The sequence below is a fragment of the Columba livia genome, chromosome Z, assembly GCF_036013475.1.
Source record: "Columba livia isolate bColLiv1 breed racing homer chromosome Z, bColLiv1.pat.W.v2, whole genome shotgun sequence".
Taxonomy (NCBI): Eukaryota; Metazoa; Chordata; class Aves; order Columbiformes; family Columbidae; genus Columba; species Columba livia.
In genome coordinates this window covers 81,496,540-81,516,066 of record NC_088642.1, presented here as the reverse complement: position 1 = coordinate 81,516,066, position 19,527 = coordinate 81,496,540, and the positions used below count along the sequence as shown (strand labels likewise).

The following is a 19,527-nucleotide window of genomic DNA, read 5'->3' as shown; positions in this document are numbered from 1 at the left end:
TTCACAGAACTCAGCGCAATGCTGAAGTGCTCAGATACTCACCTGCCCAATTGGCAGAGATAATGCAGAGGGGAAAAAAAGGAAAAGAAGATGCAGGCCTGGTTAAGACAACAGCAGAAGACTCCAGCTGGTCCTGGTAGGACTTGCTGGTGTGTTGACTGTATTCAAATGTGAAGATAAGAACAACCTATTAGAGAGCAGCATAGGGGAAAGGGACCTGGGGGTCCTGGGGACAGCAGGGAGACCATGAGCCAGCACTGGGCCCTTGTGGCCAGAAAGGCCAATGGTACCTGGGGTGGATTAAAAGGGAGGTGGTCAGTAGGTCAGAGAGGTTCTCCTGCCCCTCTGCTCTGCCCTGGGGAGACCACACCTGGAATATTGTGTCCAGTTGTGGCCCCTCAGTTCCAGCAGGACAGGGAACTGCTGGAGAGAGTCCAGCGCAGCCACCAAGATGCTGAAGGGAGTGGAGCATCTCCCGTGTGAGGAAAGGCTGAGGGAGCTGGGGCTCTGGAGCTGGACAAGAGGAGACTGAGGGGGGACTCATTCCTGGGGATCAATACGGAAAGGGGGAGTGTCAGGAGGATGGAGCCAGGCTCTTCTTGGTGACAACCAGTGATAGGACAAGGTGCAGTGGGTATAAACTGGAACACAGGAGGTTCCACTTAAATATGAGAAGAAACTTGTTCCCAGTGGGGGTGGCAGAGCCTGGCCCAGGCTGCCCAGGGGGGTTGTGGAGTCTCCTTCTCTGCAGACATTCCAACCCGCCTGGACACCTTCCTGTGTAACCTCATCTGGGTGTTCCTGCTCCATGGGGGGATTGCACTGGATGAGCTTTCCAGGACCCTTCCAACCCCTGACATTCTGGGATTCCGTGATTCTGTGAACCCTGAGCCTCACTGTCTTGTGCCAGGGCTAAAACCAACAAAGATATGCCCTGAGAATCAAGAAATCATAACAAGCTCTGTGAAAGCATGGCACCAAAGGGAAAATGTGGCACAGCACAAAACATCGTGCTATAGGTAAATACACAAAATCAATACCAGTTGTTCTTTTCAACCTATTTGATTGTTGATTGTCTGTCACCATCCTAACTTATAGCAGGCAAACTTCTTCCATGACTGGGACTTCACAGCTTCTATTTTTACCTTTGTTTGTGTCCCTGGATCCCTGGGTCCCTGCTGTGGATGCTGTCCTTGATCATATCACAGGCCTGTGTGTTATTTTACTCTCATTAAAGTCACTGGTCATTCAAGAAAGAGCAGGAAAGGTTTACCTTATCTATTATATGCATCACAGCAGTAAGCTGCTCTTCTGTGGTTTCTGTAGCCACTTTGACATTCAGATTCTGGAGGACTCTGTGTAAGATGGTGTCATCAAGAGGCTGATGGAGTTGATCAATGAGCCCCCAAACTGGCAAGGAGTCCAAATCTGACACAATGGTGATGTTAGCAATACCATACACGTCATCTACCCTGGCACCGCCTGTGGGATTAGAAAGTACAACCTGGAAACGCTTTGGAAATGGGTTTAAAGATGCTGTCTTTGGAGTCAGGGTCACATCCAGGAACATATTTCTCTGTCCAGGTTCAAAAGTCAATAAACCCTCAGATCTGGCAAAATCTTGTCCTGCCACAGCTGGAGATATGAAGGTCCGGCCAATAGGTTCAGGTTTCTGTAGCTCCTTAAAACAAATCAAAAGAGTTTTGGGTAACATTATGACAGATACAATCGTTCAAAAACAGCTGCTGTAGAACTCCTGTTGTAAATGGGTAAAATTTAAATGTGTAAAAAAAGAAACCCTCTTTCAAAATGCAGATAAGAATTATATAACAATTACCTTAAATGAAATATCTCCCTGAAATAGCAATCTGACACCTGTAATCACCGACTACCCAGGGAAAGAATTATATATATTTTCGATAGTATACAGGATCCCTCTCGTTCTTTTGCAAAACAAAAAATCACAAAGCTTTTTCTGGGTGAACAGATGTTACAGAAATGTTAGCACATCTGTAAGGTGAATTCCAGAGGGCACAATGTAAGTTTAGGTCTGTAGCATGAAATTCCCTCAGTTCAGGGTACAGACAGGCATTACAGATACATAAAAACTAAACAAAAGCAAAAAAAATAAACCACTCTGGAAACCTGTGCCCAAATTAATATCAGTTCATGATATTTTTAGTCCCAGTAAAGATATCTAGGAATGCTATAGGGCCTCATTTTTTCTGTGAAGTAGCACTGGTTTTACCTTCCATGAGGTCTGCAGATTCTTCATATCCTTACTGGTTTTGTCAGTTGCCATAACCCTGGTATTATATCTCGTAATATAACAAACTTTCCTTAAGTGGAAACTAACATTCTGGGCTATTATTCAAATTTAATAGTATTTATTAATTTAGTAAGAACTGATTGTATACTGACTATTAAGCAAGGATGTTTATTTGTGAAATACTAGACCTCTTTTGAAAACATTTAGCTTTGATTAGTAGAGGTTACTTATGGAATAAATCAGAATTTTTTTTGAGTTCAGAGAACTTAGTAAATCAGTGCAGTGTGTATTTCTTTCAAAATTGCTCTAGAACAAAATCACATAATCTGTGCAAATTTCAGTAAGAAGTTTCCTTTTGTTTACCCCTTCCAATCGAGAACTAGGAAATGGAGCAATAAGTGGTAATAAAAGCACTAGTGGCAAGAGCATTGTTTAAGAAACCTTTGTAGAAATGAGATAAACATCTGTTTCCTGTCTGCCATGGCTTCTTATTTTACAGGTACCAATAGCACCAATAATTTGGTGTGTGGTCATGCACACTCATAACCTAAAAATATCCGAAGAAGGGTTGCTATATAAAAATTATAAACAGGTAAAGAAATGCTCCCTATATCTCAGCCTAAATATACACTGGACAGTAGCAATTTCTTCTCCATTTAACATCTAAATCATAATGAACTTTTGGCTGGAAAGAATGTGAAAATTTGTTATCACGCAATTAAACAAAAGCACTGGTCAGCTATAATAAATGCATGGAAATATGTAATCCCATGCAGTTGAAATAAATACGCATCAAATACAGCAATAGAATGCAAAGCATTTTGTTGTAAAGGTTGATGGAAATACACCCCTCTTGCAGCCTGTTCCTTGATGTTGAAATCAAGGAAGGAATCATGTTTTTGCAGTTGTGTTACTTCTGCTAAAGGAGAATCTTCATTATCTGTCAGTTAATAATGAGGTAGTCATTTAGAGATAAAAGGGTCCAAAGTTAGAAGTGTCTGATGTTACAGCTGTAAGCATAACAAAAAAAATGAATGGGGATGGTAAAATAGACTTAAGCACGCGAGGTTTTTTAATCAGATAATTTTAGTTTAGAACTTCAAGAAAATGGAATAAAATCTGATGAAAGTGCTCCTTCTCTTTTCCTAAGTGTGCTCTGTGTATTAATACATTTTTCACCTAAAACAGCAAGTGTGTTGGCATCTGAATCTTGACAGGCATACACATAATAAAAACTTAATTTGAGAGAAAAAATCCTCAAAAATTGGAGTATTTCAAGAACTTTAGGACAAAGAAAGAAATGTATTTAATGCCTGCCTGCCCGTTGTCTTTGAGGTAACTGAAAGGTACTATGAAACAAATCACTCTTGATAATACAATGAAAACAAGGCCTTTTTACTAGTGGAAAACAAACAAAATTAGAATATGCGGGCCCAGCAAATGCTTGACTGCTTCCTGAAAAAAAAATGCTAATTACAGACAGATTTACTTTACAGAATGAACAATGATTTACTAGCAAAAAATAAGTTAAATTATAAAAACAGCAATAGAAGCCTTACCTGCATGCTGTAGCTGACCACTGTGGTTACCGATGTACTAGAATCTCTATGCACTTGCAGGCTGATTAAATTTGTCTTCTTGTGAGCCACAGCAAAACGAGATCCCACAGCAAAATACACTAAACCACGAGGAGCGTCGCTTTCAAGGACGGTTATAAAAGCAAATCTGGCACTACTGTTCAATGCAGCTCCTGTGCTTACAGCATAAAGCTCAACAAAAAAATACGTCTCAAATTCAGGTACCTGTAAAGGAGGGATGATTTTCATATCATTATAAGACCCACTAATTATTTGTTTTTTAAAAGTTTGCGTTATTTTGTATGCACAATGGATATTAACACCATAAGCATGCCTCTTAAAATGTGCAGTAAGTGCAATGAAGTATTAATATATCCTAAAAAAAATAACGTTGCAGCAATGCCACGTGCAATAATGACATCACGAATTTTTGCATGGGACTCTATCACAATAAAACAGCTATTTGTATACTACATGTATTGTTATCGTAAATTTGCTATAAGACAAGATGGTAAATGCTCTAAGAGCTCAATTTTCCAGGTTATGGAGTTACACAACTGTACATTTTGTACTCTTTCACTTTATTTTTGCCTTATGAAAAGGCATGTACCTGCCTTCTTACCTGTGTAAAAAACTCCATAGAAGAGTGAGTATGCAGTTTTGAATCTTCAATTAATATTGATTGTATTTTAATATTGAACTCTGCTAACCACAGTTTTGAAAAGCATTTTACATACAGCCTTAGTGTTTGTGCACTAACATGTTTGCACATAATTTTACAAGCAAAACTAACTAGGTTTGGATGTTTTAACTGAATTTATCCAAAATTCCAAAGCTTGCAGATACTACCTGGTAGGCCTTTGTGAGGTTTAGAATATACAGAAATTTTGTGTCGATCTGGAAATACAGGCTATTGAATTTCAGCGTTCACATGACAAAGAATTAGTCTAGGAATTTCTACAAACTGAATGCCTGTTTATTGAAAATAAGGTAGCAATATTAAATTACACTATGACGTGTTGTCCTACCTTTGATTTTCTATCTACACTACAGATATAACATGTTTAGAAATAGACATCCGATTCCTGAGATTCCATAAATAATTGGAAATATGGCATCTGAACCTATTAGATGCACTGAGGAAGCAGCAAACCAGCAAAAATAAAACTCCATAGTTCTTTACAAGACAACAGCATTATAAGAAAAAAGTTGGTAATTGAAGATGATTTCAAGTATAGATTTTTGTTCTGGGTCTGGATTTTTGGAAATTCTACTGTAATTCTAGGAAAGCAGGATCCAGCTCTTAGCAAATGAAGTCAGTGCAATTGACTAAGCAAAAACTTTCTAAAAGCTAGATTTCATACTGTATGCCATAAAAACGTAAAATATTTATTGAATGCATTTATTACTTCATCATTTCATAATGTATTTTCTTCTAATTTATAAGCTATTTTATGGAAGAAGAACCAGAAGAAGAATTAAGGAATATTTGGGGGGCTAAACAGCATATATTTTTAATCTAGTAGTCATTAAGTAATTATTTACATGGAATGATCTTGACTAATGGATGACAGGCATAAATTCACTGTAACACCACAGGGAACTAACCTTCCATTAGCACCTGTTTGAGTGGCACACGCTTGTGCTTCATGTGGTATAAATGCACGTTTCTAATGCTGCCACTCTGCTGTCATTAAATAATGATAACACTCCTCTGGAATAAACAGGTTCAAAATCCCAGTTTGCTCAGCGAGGCCACCTGTGATCCACTCATGCATATATTTTATTCATTGGCTCTGTAATTTAAAAATTACATCCGAAGATGCAGAAGGAAAATAGCCCTCTGAGCTAAGGGAACGTACACAGTTCCCTAGTGGGAAATAATTGTTTCCCACATCCTACATCTTGCATTGTTTTCTAAAGTGTAGTCAGAAAAACTGTAGAAACCTTCTCATATTGTCTTTTTTCCATTCCCCAGACCTCAGCTATACCACTAGCCTGACTGTTCATATAGTTTATTGGAAAATTTCAAACTCTTCACTCTGAAAGAATGACAAACATTAATCTTTCCTTTCTTAAGGGACTGATCTAAGCACCAGGTGTTCAAACAAAATTATTTTTTCCTTTTGTTTCCATTAAAATTTGTTGCAATAAAAGGTGGTGGGTTTTTTTGGTAGAATGAGGTGTTATTAGTTGCAGGATATGCTTTCTATAAAACACCCGAAGAAGTCCTTTAACTGATTAAAAATTTATTGCGTGGAGGATAAGAATGCAGCAAATGAATACACATTTCACTGAGATAACTCCATTCTTTTTTCTTATGGTTCTATAAAAGATCTGCATTTTACTCTTCAAACTAAATACTCATCTTCCCAAGTTTTTAGCAGTCACCATGAAGGCAGCACAAGCCTGTAAATAAACATGGATTTGCAGAGGAGTTACCATCTCCAGACTGTGTCCCATACATCACTTCCTCCAGATCAGAGGGTTTTTTCAGTCTTGATAAGCTGCAATTCAACACCACAGGGCTATACACAAATGAGTAATAATGACTTACATTATCAGGCTTTAGTTCAATGGAGATGTTGCACAACGTTTGACCTGCCATGCAGGTGGTGGATCCCACCACGGATACAAGTTCATTCTCTAAATTCACACCATCCTTCAGAAGGACAACAGCTGTTTTATTAAAGGTCACACGCCAAAAGATCTTCACGTCTTCAAAAGCCCTATAAGCAAATCAAGAGTATATATGTACTGAAGGAGATCACTATTGGTTTAGGAAACATAAACCACGGAGGTAACACATGTTTTCTGTTATTATTCAAAGCTTATCACCAGAGAACAAACTGCTGTAAGATGAAAACTTCTCTTTTTTAATTTAAATTCCTTCACCTGACATGTGTTTAGATCACAAAAACATCACACAGGAAGAAAATAAAGCAATTACACGGAGCTAGATTATTCTCAATTTTTATTTCAGAAAACACGACATTAGCTGCATAAGAGACACTGGTTCTTGGAAGGGATTTGCCCATGTACCTTCCTTAATACTATAGTAACCGTTCGCCTGGAAAACCAGGTAGGATTTGTCCTACCTCTAAGTTTAAGGAACGTGGAGTACTTGAGCATATTTGATTAAAAGTACACATAAATGTGCAACATATATATATATGTGCCAATTAGAAAAAATACAGTGTCTGTGTGACTGAAAACATTATCATAGTGCTGACACTCAGGTGCCTTCTTAATTGCTCATTTTAGTATTCATACCTACATTGTACTACACAGGGAGTCGAGAATTCGAATTACACCTCCAGCAGGGCAAATATTTTAACTCAAGCAAATCTTTCACACTTGTAGCCTTATAGTGTAAGTTGGAAAATACTTGTTTTTCCTGTCTGTACTTTAACACAGTAGACTGACAGACCTAATCACATTCACAACATAAAAGCCAGTTCATCAGCTTCTGAGAAGTTACTAAAGCAGCTGAAAGGCAGATTTATTTTAAAACTCTTTGATAAACTCTTCCACTAACAGCAGCTCCTGTGGTTAACATCACAGCATATTACAACATGTGGGAAGCACATTCGAATCAGCTGTTGCCTGCACCTGTTTGGTTGCCTTGTGACAATCAGCAGCACCTCTCTGTTCTCCGAGTCTTCATCAAGTACGAGACCGCTTTGTACTTCTGGAACAAATCCCAAAATGCCATTCTGGAGATCACTTCCTATATATAGGAAACAGTCCATGAAAGTAAGCAAGAAAGTTAAGCTGAGACTAATTTATAACCTTAATGTGAATAACCACAAAAAAAAAATTAAAAATAGGTATTAAAACAATGCTACAAAGTATCATCTGGGGACACCTCGAGAAAATTTATTTTAATGTTTCTGGTTTTAATTTACACTACATAGTTATCCAGAACTTTAAATGTTGGCATTTCTAAATTTTATTTTAACCAGTAGAATAAGTATTTTTGAAAGCAGATATAGTAGGGTACAGGATGAAGATGGGCTTCCAAGGACAGCTTTCTTATTCGTTCCACTTATACTGTTGTTGAACCCATTAATTTTTCCAAATTGTCACAACAGCTTTTCTTCTGCATCTTTAATTCAGTGTGTGGAAGTATGGAGCTGCACAATACTTCACTGTTCTCATGGGAATGTAAACATCTTTGGCAAAACAGCAGTGTATGGAAAAAAAATCCAGGTTTAATGAGGGGAAGCTAATGTCTTCACAGTGTCCCACTAAATCTTGTTACTAAAGGATTTCTCCTTTACAGGTAGCAATGGCTTTACTTACCAGTGCATACTGAATGTCAATATAGAGACTGATACTTTGCACAAACCCCATTGTATGTAAAAGTGACTAAATGGCAAAAATAAAAATCTAAAATGCCTGCAATGCTACTATATCTACATAAAAACTGCTCAAGATTAGTCTTTTCCTTTAATGAGTAAAACAGGGCAAGAACAGAGATAAGCGTAATCTCTAAATGTATTTTGAGCTACGTTGCTAAGGGATGCGTAGCAGCTTTGTACATTAGATGCTTCCTCTCCTCGGGAAAACTCAGGATTTCACAATAGAATACCCTGCTTATCGTCAAATAGATTTCCAATCTTTACATGAAAATTGCTATGAAAACATACAGTTATTTACTGTTATTAATTTTCTGGGGGAAATAATATTACCTGCAATAATTACTGTTGCAAAAGCAGCAAATCCATATTCATCCTTTCCTTCTACAATCTGAGCTCCATATTCAGGATTTGAGAGGAAAACATAAAATAATTCCTGTCCTTCAGGCTCATCATCGTCAAAAATCTTTATGGACACCCTGCTTTCTCTTTGTCCATCCAGCAAAGTCAAAGAGACTGACTGTTCCTCAAAATCTTCCCCTTCCATTGCCCAAGTGAAGTTGGATCTTCCATAAACATTTCCAAAAGGATATGAATCTGCTCCACTTTGCGCACTCACTCCCCCAAAGGTTTTAATGGTTACTTCAACATCACCAGTAAAACCCTTGGTCCTTCTAATATGAAGTATAGCTGTGTTGGGGGTACTGTTGTTCGCATCTTCTTCAACATAAATAAACTCTGGCCCCAAACTTAGTATTCCATGAAGAATATCATTAGCGAGGATATTAACTGTTGCAACACTGAAAGCTGGATTCAGACGTGGACTCCAGGCAAGATTCACAGGTTGAACATCCAAAATTTCCACAGAAGTCAGATTTACAAAAAAAAATTCCTCAATTTCAGAGACAGAGTCATCAATTATTGATATTTCTATCACAGCGTTTGTCTGAAAACGTAAAAACATAAGCTCTCCATTGTAGATGGGTACAAAGTCCTCTAGTGGTTTGGCACTTCCTGGAATGGTCTGATATGTCAATTTAGTGAGATTACTTTGAAAACCAAACAATCTTTGGACATGTAGTGTGACTGCCCGAGCATCTTCTTCAACTGAAACAGACCTTGAGTTAAGAGCAAACTGGAAGATCCCCATTGGCTCAATTTCAGCTGTCGTAAAACCCGATCTGAAACAGAAAAGACACCAAAGTTGAGAGAGGAAATACGAAGCATGAAGAAAAGTAAAACATTAAAGCAGAATAATTTCCAGTGAACAATCAATGATGGCTGTAAGAAAGCGGATTAAACAAATGTCTAATAGCAGAGGGAAGAAATAGCAACCATACCAAAGCAAGATGTAACATGATTGCCTGAAAAATGATTTTGTAATAATAGGATCGAACAGCCCTCCTCAGACGCAATGCACCCAAATCAGCACAGGATACAGAGTAAAGTTTAAATAAAATAAAGTCTTCCTGAGAAAATGGAGAAGCAAAGGAAAGTATGATGTTTTTCTGTTGTGGACACAATGAAAGAAGATATATTACAATACAGCCACCCCGAGTAATACCAGTTTTATCTATAGAACCAACTTCCCATTTCAAAGGACAACTGAGGGATAGACAGATCCTAACAGATCTATAGTTACAGACAGGAAGCTAGAGAATGAGAGGAAGTTATTTTAAAACTTACAGTGGGGCTTTGAAATACTAACTGCCCCCTCACAGTAATTTTTTTCCAGATCTGAGCCCTATTATCAATATTAACTTAAGCTCTACTTCATTCATAATAAATATATCCCTTTCTTATTAGAAAACAAGCATAGAGGCAAAACCCTTCGTTAAATCTTGTGTCTTATACCTGTCTGCAGAACTGACTGCAGAACTGATTCAGTGCTGGAGGCTATCAAACAGCACTAAAATTACAGTGATTTTGGTCAAAAAACTAGACCATTTCCACCACTAAGGGAGCCAAAAGCTCTTCAAAGTCACCTTTACCCTCCATGGGATGTAATCTTAAGTTTTCTAGGAAAGGTCATTCTCATACACTTAATGTATTTGATTTACAGGGTAAATTGGGGCTCTGAGGACACCAGTCCACAGGACAGACAAGCCCAGGAGAAGGCGTCAATCTCAGGATTTATCCATCCATTTCATTCCTGACTTCCTTCATATTTGCCACTGTAATTGTAACATGGTGAAGCCAAAACCTTTCTCCATACGTGGTGTTACTCCATGTCCATTATTTTTATACCACTTCTAGCTATCAATGGCTAAGGATGAATGAAAATAAAATAGTTTGAAGAATAGATAACTTATCTGAGATGGAAAACTACATTAAATGTAATGGGTTTGGTTTTTAAAAAATAAAAAAGAGGTTTTATATAAATTAGGTATTTTCAGAACATTTCTTGTTTTATTTTTCTTATTATAAATAATTTGTTATGTAAGACCTTCTAAATATGGATTGTTAGGGGCACTAATGAAAACTGTTAAGAGTTGCTTTCAGTCTTCAGCTTCCCGGCTAAAACTGTTGATCTTCATTTTCTTGACTGTCTCCGTTATTCTAGGCACCTATGAAATAGACTGGAGTTGGATAAAAGCCCCAGTTCTGAACAGGTCAGATCTAGATCACTTTGTTCTCACCTGAGACAAGATATACAAATTTATGAAAGAATGGACTACAAGTTACTAGCTACCTACAATAATAACAACAGTATAAGTTTTGTATCTGTACACAGGTCATAAATCTTATGGCATTGGTGCGACTGAAAAATACAAGTAACATCCTTACCTGAGACGAGCCCCACCAGACACATTGCTGTGCGCTGCTGTTAAAGTGATGGCAAATGACTCACATTTATTTAGGCTTGGAGTGGCCTGAAATGAAATCACTTTACTTTGCTCACCAGAGGAAAATGCAACAGTACCTGAAAGAAAGAGAGAGTGAGAGAGAGCAAAAGTCAAAATAATCTAATAGGAATCCTCTTTTTATCTGGGAATGCGCTAAAGTACAGACTTTAATCACAATTCCACTCCATTTAGGAAGAAGAAAACTGGATAAGGGTCTTTCCTATATGAAGCTGTCCTTCATGGCCACAGGATCGTGCCTGCCTCCCAGACATCTATCTATGAAGTTTAAGGGGTTTTTTGCCTATAAAATGAACACATCCCTTATAGATAAAAATTAGACCATACAATTTCAATCTAATGACTCTTTATTAAAAGAGAAAGCATACAGAGGTATATATAACTGAAAGGTGGTATCATCGCTTATGCAACTTTCGTAGCTTTTTCCTCAGACTGTTACTCACCAAACAGAGGAGTAATATTGCCTGACTGAGCAAAGTCAGTGATTAGGTCTGGTGAGTATCCTGAGATCCAGCTCACGATGACAGAGCCATAAACTCCTTTTCTGGTGATGACAGCCTGGCCTGTCCCTGCTATGATGTCTGTAAGTCGTAAAATCACAGATTCAAAGCCAACCTGTGGAAACATAGTGGATTTTGTTATAGAAAATGGAATAAAAGTGGACAATAAAATATGTGAAAGGGTACTATATTTTGTAAGGTAGGCATCTTAACAGTAGTTACACATGCATATAAACATATGTATGTACATGTATATATATGTTTGTGTATATATATATATATATACATGCTTTCTTCACAACTCTTCAACATTTCTAAATCTTAGACTTCTGAGAATTAGATATCAGGGAAAAAAGGAACCAGAATGAATGACATTTTGGTACTGAAAACACTGAATATAGCATTTTGTGTCTGTCATTCAAAAGGAAAACAAACCAACCTGCCCTTAATGCTCACATGCAATGGGTGTGGTACCATACAGATACACACAGGTCTAAAATAAAGTATTATTTGTCTATCCAGTGAAAGTGAGTTGTTGTCACATTACATTGTTCACAAAAACATTCTTGGTAGTATGATGTGCTTTTCTTTCTTTGACCTAAATATGGGAATGAAAAGATAATTCACACGTTCTAAAATTATAAGTGGATGTATGGTAGTAAACAATGTTTACAGAAAGACCGTTTGAATTAAGTTCAGTTACAAATTGAAAGACAAAACAGTGTTTCAAGAGAATTAAAATCAGTACACAAAAACTTCAATAAAATTTAAGAGATAAAAACTCAGCATGCTGTTGTCTTTGCTTGCCACATAAAAAGGGAACTGTAGCACATATACCATATTGGAACAGGTATATTATATTTTTTCTGACTCATACAAAGCAGACAAATGGAAAATTCCCCACTCAGTGATTAGTCAAAGATACTGTCAACTGCATTAAAACCCAGCATGACCTCCATCTCTTTTTGCACATGATACTGCATGCATGCTCTTATCTACTTTGGGGCTGCTGTACCTAAAGGAATAACATCGTCCAGAATTAGCTATTTTCCTCTAAGTCTCAGAACTTCCACTTCCTGTAAACAAAAGTATACATAAATCATAATATTTACTCTATTTAGATTTTATAGATGAAGAGACCTTTTCAAACTGCATTTACACATCTCTGTATGAATTTGTATCAGAGAAAAGACAATATACAGTACAAGTAATAACTGGAACACTCTTGTCGGTCATTAAATTGGTTGCAATGATGAAAACTTTAAGGAGCAAACTGAATTCTTATAGCGGCTGCCTTTTGTAATGACGCGTACCTTCCTTCTGCGTTAGAAAATTACACTGCAGTCAGTCTACTGACCTGTGAATTGGCAGCTTCCTCAGGAACAAGCAGAATGGCTGACTTTGCTTTTCCTAATATTTTAGGCACATCCTTGGCACTTGTCCCAACCAGGCTTACGTTAGTCAGTTCCAGGGTAAAATTCAAGCCCAGTAAAATAAACGCCTTTGAGAGGAAGAATGCAATTAAAATGGTGGAAATGTAATTCCACTGAAAACATGACAACCACCAGTTCAAAGAGTTAAGTGGCAGAAAAATCAGCAGATTTTGTTGTTTGCATGAAAAAGCAGTGTTTTCAAGTCAAGTGTTTTGTTGATTATCTTTCTATAAAGAAACACAGTTAAAAGAGCAATATTGTGATTGTAATTTACCAGCAGTTAATTGAAAGATGAGTTTATAGAGCAAGTATTGCCATTTTAATGAATTGTATCTAACATAGTGGGTCCCAGCTTGATTTTAACTCTTAGGATTCATAAGATGCAAGACAAATGTAAAAGGATTTAAGTGTGGATGTAAGACTGTAATAATAATAATAATAGTAAACAACCAGGGAACACAGGGAAATGCAGGTAAATTTATCTGCTGCTTCATAAGTCAGCACTGACACATCACTACAATGCAAAAGAGAAATTGAAAGAATATTTGAATACATAAAATAACAAAATATTGAACTGATAGTAACACAAAGCAATGATGGAAGGAAACACTGGATATTTGAACACATGCATAGAGTAGTTTTGCAGTTATTACCTGAAAATGTGATATTTGAACCCAGTTCTAGTCCGTAAATAGGAAATTAATTATACCAAAATTCTCTTTCTGCTTCTTGACAGTGGACAGTATTGAGCGTTTAGTATCTTATTCCAGCACATTTGTATTGTGTTGAACACAAATGGAAACAATAGATACCACATGACTTAAAAGGATAATACAGACCTGGTTGCTTATTGGCACTCTTTTCACTCCAAAGCTGGCACCGTCTTTTATTGTGAGGTATCCCACCTCATTCTCAGGCTCAATTAGTACTTCTTCATAATGAGATGTGATATGGTACTCAACAATTGCTTCTCCAAATGCCCCAGCATGCCGAGTTACATTGATCTGAACATACCGATCCAGGTTCCTCTCTACGAGTACTGACTGCTGGTCAGAGTACAGGGCAAACACTCCATAGGGGTCATCATTTGCAAATACATTGATTTCCGAAATTCTTTTCTCTTGGTCTAAATCTGCTCCACCTTCTACTGAAATCAGCTGCACCACATAGTTCTCATCCAGTTCTGGAACATCGTCAGGTAACAAGTAGATGATTATCTCAGCTGTGCTCTGCTGGTCAGCAATGACAACAGATCCCTCTGTCCTAAGAAAGTCACCTGTGATGTCAGATTCACTACGTATTTCCCAGTAAACCTGAAATTTATTTAGAAAATGCACAAAATGAAGGCAATATTACCCACAGAGTTGGAAACTTTCATATTCATGATTCAGTATAGATTGCATATGGAATAGGTTGGGTTTAAATGGGTAAAATAAAAATTTGGTTAAGTACGCACAGAAAGAAGCACATAGACTATCTTACAAAGTGGTGTGTTGTTCTTCCAGCAGTACTGTGAATGCAAAGATTTGCTTTGTATATCTTCTGGACACCTACGTAAAACTATACGGAATCTCTGAACAATTTATTGAAATTATTTCTATTTTTACACCAATATATCCTTGCTGTTTTTCCAGCTTCCAGAATTCCTCACAACAGAAAGGTATGAAGAGTTCTCATTAAACACATTAGATGCTTTTATTAATTATTTTTGTTAATAAATGAGTACTTGTGAAAATGCTGACTTCTAAACAACTTTAGGTAAAGACAATGTAAGTGATTATTCTAAAATGTCTGATTTTACCTTTACATATGGCTGAAAAAGTGTAAATTGTGAGGATCTCAAAGAAATCTCACTATAAAAGTCTGGTCTCTCCTGTTCTCCCATCAAAAGCCCAGGAGCAGAGGGAGAGAGAAAGCAAGACAAGCACTCCAGTGCTGTTTTTCTGTTTTTTTCACTGACCAGGGGAGGCTGAATCTGACTCTACAAACCACAACTACTAGAGCTGAGCCTTTGCTAAACTCAGTCTAAAAGGTGACATTTCAAAATTTGAGAAATAAGCAATTGAAAGGCACAGAATAAGATCTCCCTCCATGCATTGATACAGAGGATTATTTCAGATTATAACGTTGATTAGGAAGAGAGTGAGAATACCGTTATGTTTCCCATGGTGCCCTGGATCCGTCTGACAAACAGTGTAATACTTTGTGGCCCTTCCACTGCAGAGGGTTCTGTGAAGTTTTTCTCAGTTAATGATTCAGGAGCAAACTGTACAATTCCGTTGGGATCACCAAACTTTTCTATCTGTAAGGAAGTAATTGAATAAAAAAAAATTAAAAAATCATAAATGTAAAATGAATAATATTCTTGTTTGAAACATTGAGATTTTCATTGCTAGATGCTATAGGGAATGTATCAATTAGTTCTTCCTATTGAGTTTTCTCCTCTTAAGAAGACTCAAGAGTACATCAGTATTTAGAAGAGAGTCTGAGAGAGTCTGCTCTCTAATAGGTCATTCCCCAACTTATACTGGAACCTGAGGTTGTTCCTGCCCAGACACAAGACTCTACACTTGCCCTTGTTCTATTTAATTAAATTTCTCCCAGCCCAGCTCTCCAGCCTGTCCAGGTCTCTGATGGCAGCACAGCTTCCAGTGTCACCACTCCTCCCGGCTTGGTGTCATCAGCAAACTTGCTGACAGTCACTCTATTCCCTCATCCAAATCATTGATGAATATATTGAATAATACAGGCCCCAGTACTGACCCTTGAGGCCCTCCACTAGATACAGGCTTCAACTGGACTCTGCCCCATTGACCACGACCATCAAACCCATGTAGTAGGGGAGGCAAAAAAAAAAGAGGCAAATGGCAAGCTATTCAATCATTATGATACCCTTTAAAGCTTTGCAGGATAAATACCAGTAACAGGGCTCTCAGGAGAAAGAAATGCAATAATGACTTACTATTAGTGTAATGCTGTTTGCCTTAGGATCTAGTTCTGCTTCACCTTTCATAAGGCTCAGCCTAATAATGAAGATCTCCTGAACTTCAACTTCTTCATGAGGATGGATTTGTAGATTAATAGTTCTCAGCCCTCCTTCCCCTTCTCCAAAATAGAATGATCCGTTCACAGGGTCATCAATGTCACTATTCAGGGGAGATAAAACCTCTTCTGAATTGGGTCCCAAGATGTCCCAATTAATCTGTGGAGGATACCAGTTTCAGATTTACAGTGGTGACATATTATAACTGCCTCCCAGGTCGGGGGAAGTGACAGAGTAACAGAAGTGACATAAAAAGTCTTGTATCTGCTAACAAGCTACATTTGAATATGTGCTCTTTTTACAGAACACAAAATATTAATAATTGATTATATGTGGGAAAATATATAATCATTTGGAGAAAAATAAACCTTAAAAATAGAAATTCTGAAGTGCTATCTAGCCACAATACCAGTTTATTAAATTCTAGATATTAGTTACAGAAAAGAAAATGAACTGAGGTTTCTGTAGCACGTAACAGGAAATGCACAGGCCAGTTTCTTTTTCTCTTCCTTTCACAATTTGTTTTGGCAATTTTTACATGAGGAGAGCAGTAGCTCATGGCCTTTAATGCCAATTTTCCAATCATTTGCCCAGACTGTGGAAGTCTTATCTTGGTTCATATTTATACTTTCACTTTGGCAGTGATACATACAGACTAAAAAAAATCTAGAGGAGTCACAGTAAACAATTTACTGAAAATAAAAATAAATTGACCAGCTTCAGGAAGTAATTCAACTGAGTTAAATTAAATTAGTGGTGGTGCATGAAATTAACTATATTTTCAATGGATTGGGAGATAGTTCAAAATAAAGTGCACCAGACCACAATAAAAGGAGAAAATCAAGAGGACAAAGAGAAGATCAAAAAAGTAACAATATTTTCTGTTCTTCTGCAACTATACAGAATTCACGCTTAATGAAAAGCTGCAACTATCCCAGTAGAAATCAGTCACAAGGAAGCCCCTGACAGCAAAAAAAAGAAGATTTTTGGCCTTGTCACTGGAAAACATTCAGTTTTTGAGAACCAGGGCCTACCTGTGTCTCCCCAAACAATTTTCCTGTCCTTTCCAGCACCAGCGACACTGTTGTCGGTGTATCTGGGTTGGGAAGAGTAATTCGACTTTGGTTGAGAAATCGGATGATGCCCTGGGGTGAATCGCTTTTGGCAATGGTGACCTGGCTCAGTAGATGGAGCCCAAGGGCTGCTCCACCAGTGGCTCCCGTCAGCTGGATTTCAAATTGTTCTGTAAATTCGCTGCATGGAAAGAAAAACAGAAAAAAAGACGTTCTGAGACACACAAGAACAAAAAATTAAAATTATGATTTGTCATTCAACCGTGCGTCCAGCTGGATCTGTTTAAAGATATACAGAAGTCATCTCTGTAAGCATACAGCAGAAGATTCCTCCCATTTGCAGAGAATGGTGATATCTGAAATAAAAATATTGTTTTATTTTCCACACATGCTAAATAATAAAAAAACCCAGCAAAATATTTTATTATTCACAGTATTATTCACAGCAGTACTATTAACACCCAAATTTTCTGATAATCTAGATAAAAAGAATGTAGTTGTTTGCATAAAATTTAACAGGTACTATGAAACTCCAATAACAGCTTTTTTTCCCTCCCTTTAAATTTAAGTGATGTTTCAGGGCTGCAGAAATTTGCTTTCAATTCAAACTCTACAGATAGGCACACTGCACGTGCTAAAAAATGGTTTCTCAGAAGTAGATTAGTGAATAAATATCTGAAAAATAATTACCTTTCTTCATCATCTATGATAGAGATATAGATAAAAGTCTGGTTCTGGCCATGATAAAAAATGACAGAATCATTATGGATGATGTAGTCAACGTTCGGAAGTGCAGAAATACTTCGAGAAAGGAAATCGGCTGTTACATCGCCATACGTTCCACGCTTTCTCACAACAGGAATCATGATTAATCCAGCGTCCTCTTCCACTTCAAGAATAATTGGGAAAAAAGTTATTTTATTTCAAGATTTGTGAGAGAGCCACAGGCTTATCCTCTAAACCATAGTGAAAACTTCTGGTAAACTTACCTTGTAGAAGGATATACTGTGGATCAAATTCTATGATGCCTTCTGCATTATCACTTTTTGCTATAGTGACTCGTACTGTGGAGATATTTCCTATTACTGGGGGTTGATCTATCTGTAGACCATTTTCCTTTATGGTAAAATCAAATCCACTTGCAAGAACATAAAAAGGAATGTTACATTAAAAAAAAAATCTTGCAAAAGTATTGTAATGCAAGTATGACAATTTTCAATTACCACAAATACTTTTATTTTCTGACAGTTACCACTGAAGATTTTTGGTCACACTTTTTCAAACTATATATGCAAAACTGGTAGTTTTTTCACAGAAATGTGGATCTTTCACTTTTTCTTTCACGTTTTATCTTCTTATTTGAGTTTCATGTGATTTGACAACTTCTATGTAATGTAGGGACTTTCAGCTTTAATAAATCTTAATCAGCAAAATCTTCAAATTAATGTTAAAAGAATTTGGATTCCCATACATCCAATTTGTATTATTATTACTATTATAGCTGCCATATGAAATTTTACAGTAAAATACCTGAAATCCAGTGGTGACTTTATGCAGATAGATCAGATTCCAAATACAGTTTGATCTCCTGCTTTTAATTAATTTTTTCTTATAATTAATTTTATCTTTACCTTCCTTGAAGTTCCACTTTGGTAATCATCACTGAAAAGTCTTCAGGACCTTCAGGAAAGTCGTCATCATGAATTTCAACCAAAATCATTCTACTCTCTTCATGTGGTTCAAATAACAGTTCCCTTACTGTGGGGGTGAAATCAACTCCCTCCTCTGCAGTCCCGTTTATTATCTGGAAGCAAAGACGCACTTTGCCATAGGATCCCCTTGAACGCAAAACAGTGATGTTAACCTGAGGGAGAGAGGACATTTGCTTTAAAAAATGGCTTTGCTTTTCTGTTACCATCTGAGACTGTTCTATAGGCAACTTTTCAACGGCTCTGTCAGGTAACAATTTGCTCTAGTAAGTGCAGAATACACATAATTTAACAGACAGGCATCTTTCTCAGAGTATTAAAAACACCAAAAGGCTCAGATGGACTGTGCTATGATAAATGCAGAATAAATCTCTGAATTTCTTTTTTTTTTTTTTTTAAGTTAAGTATAAATCTATCAACAATATTGATATCTATCAATATTTTATGTGAGAAGGAATTTTAACCATATACCCGTTTTTCTTCTTCTGTTGTCAGCAATATTTCTCGTGAAAATGTAAACTCTCCATATGGAAAATCACTGGCAGCCATGGTAATATTTGCTGTGCTGCTAGATTCATTTATGAGTCCTCCATCACTGATTCCAGTTAATTCAAATGTGTAGTAATACTTCTCCTCAGGACGGTTATCATCGACAGCCTAGGGAGAAGAACCAATTAACCATTTCCAGGTAGAGAGGT

The 19,527-nt window shown here is 37.1% G+C and overlaps 1 protein-coding gene across 2 annotated transcripts in view; it reads right to left on the bottom strand.

The window, feature by feature from the left end:
- Positions 1-19,527, bottom strand: part of ADGRV1 (adhesion G protein-coupled receptor V1) — a 272,375-nt gene that overhangs the window by 150,881 nt on the left and 101,967 nt on the right. For both annotated transcript variants that reach the window (XM_065046531.1, XM_065046532.1), the window contains exons 63-78: positions 19,301-19,486; positions 18,752-18,984; positions 18,110-18,258; positions 17,811-18,009; positions 17,082-17,301; positions 15,967-16,206; positions 15,157-15,306; positions 13,844-14,317; positions 12,929-13,072; positions 11,515-11,686; positions 10,995-11,130; positions 8,541-9,388; positions 7,459-7,576; positions 6,404-6,575; positions 3,829-4,071; positions 1,274-1,681 (exon numbers count right to left, since the gene is read on the bottom strand). In XM_065046531.1, coding sequence (XP_064902603.1) covers positions 1,274-1,681; positions 3,829-4,071; positions 6,404-6,575; positions 7,459-7,576; positions 8,541-9,388; positions 10,995-11,130; positions 11,515-11,686; positions 12,929-13,072; positions 13,844-14,317; positions 15,157-15,306; positions 15,967-16,206; positions 17,082-17,301; positions 17,811-18,009; positions 18,110-18,258; positions 18,752-18,984; positions 19,301-19,486 — 4,092 coding nt within the window. The remainder of the gene's footprint in view (positions 1-1,273; positions 1,682-3,828; positions 4,072-6,403; positions 6,576-7,458; positions 7,577-8,540; positions 9,389-10,994; positions 11,131-11,514; positions 11,687-12,928; positions 13,073-13,843; positions 14,318-15,156; positions 15,307-15,966; positions 16,207-17,081; positions 17,302-17,810; positions 18,010-18,109; positions 18,259-18,751; positions 18,985-19,300; positions 19,487-19,527) is intronic.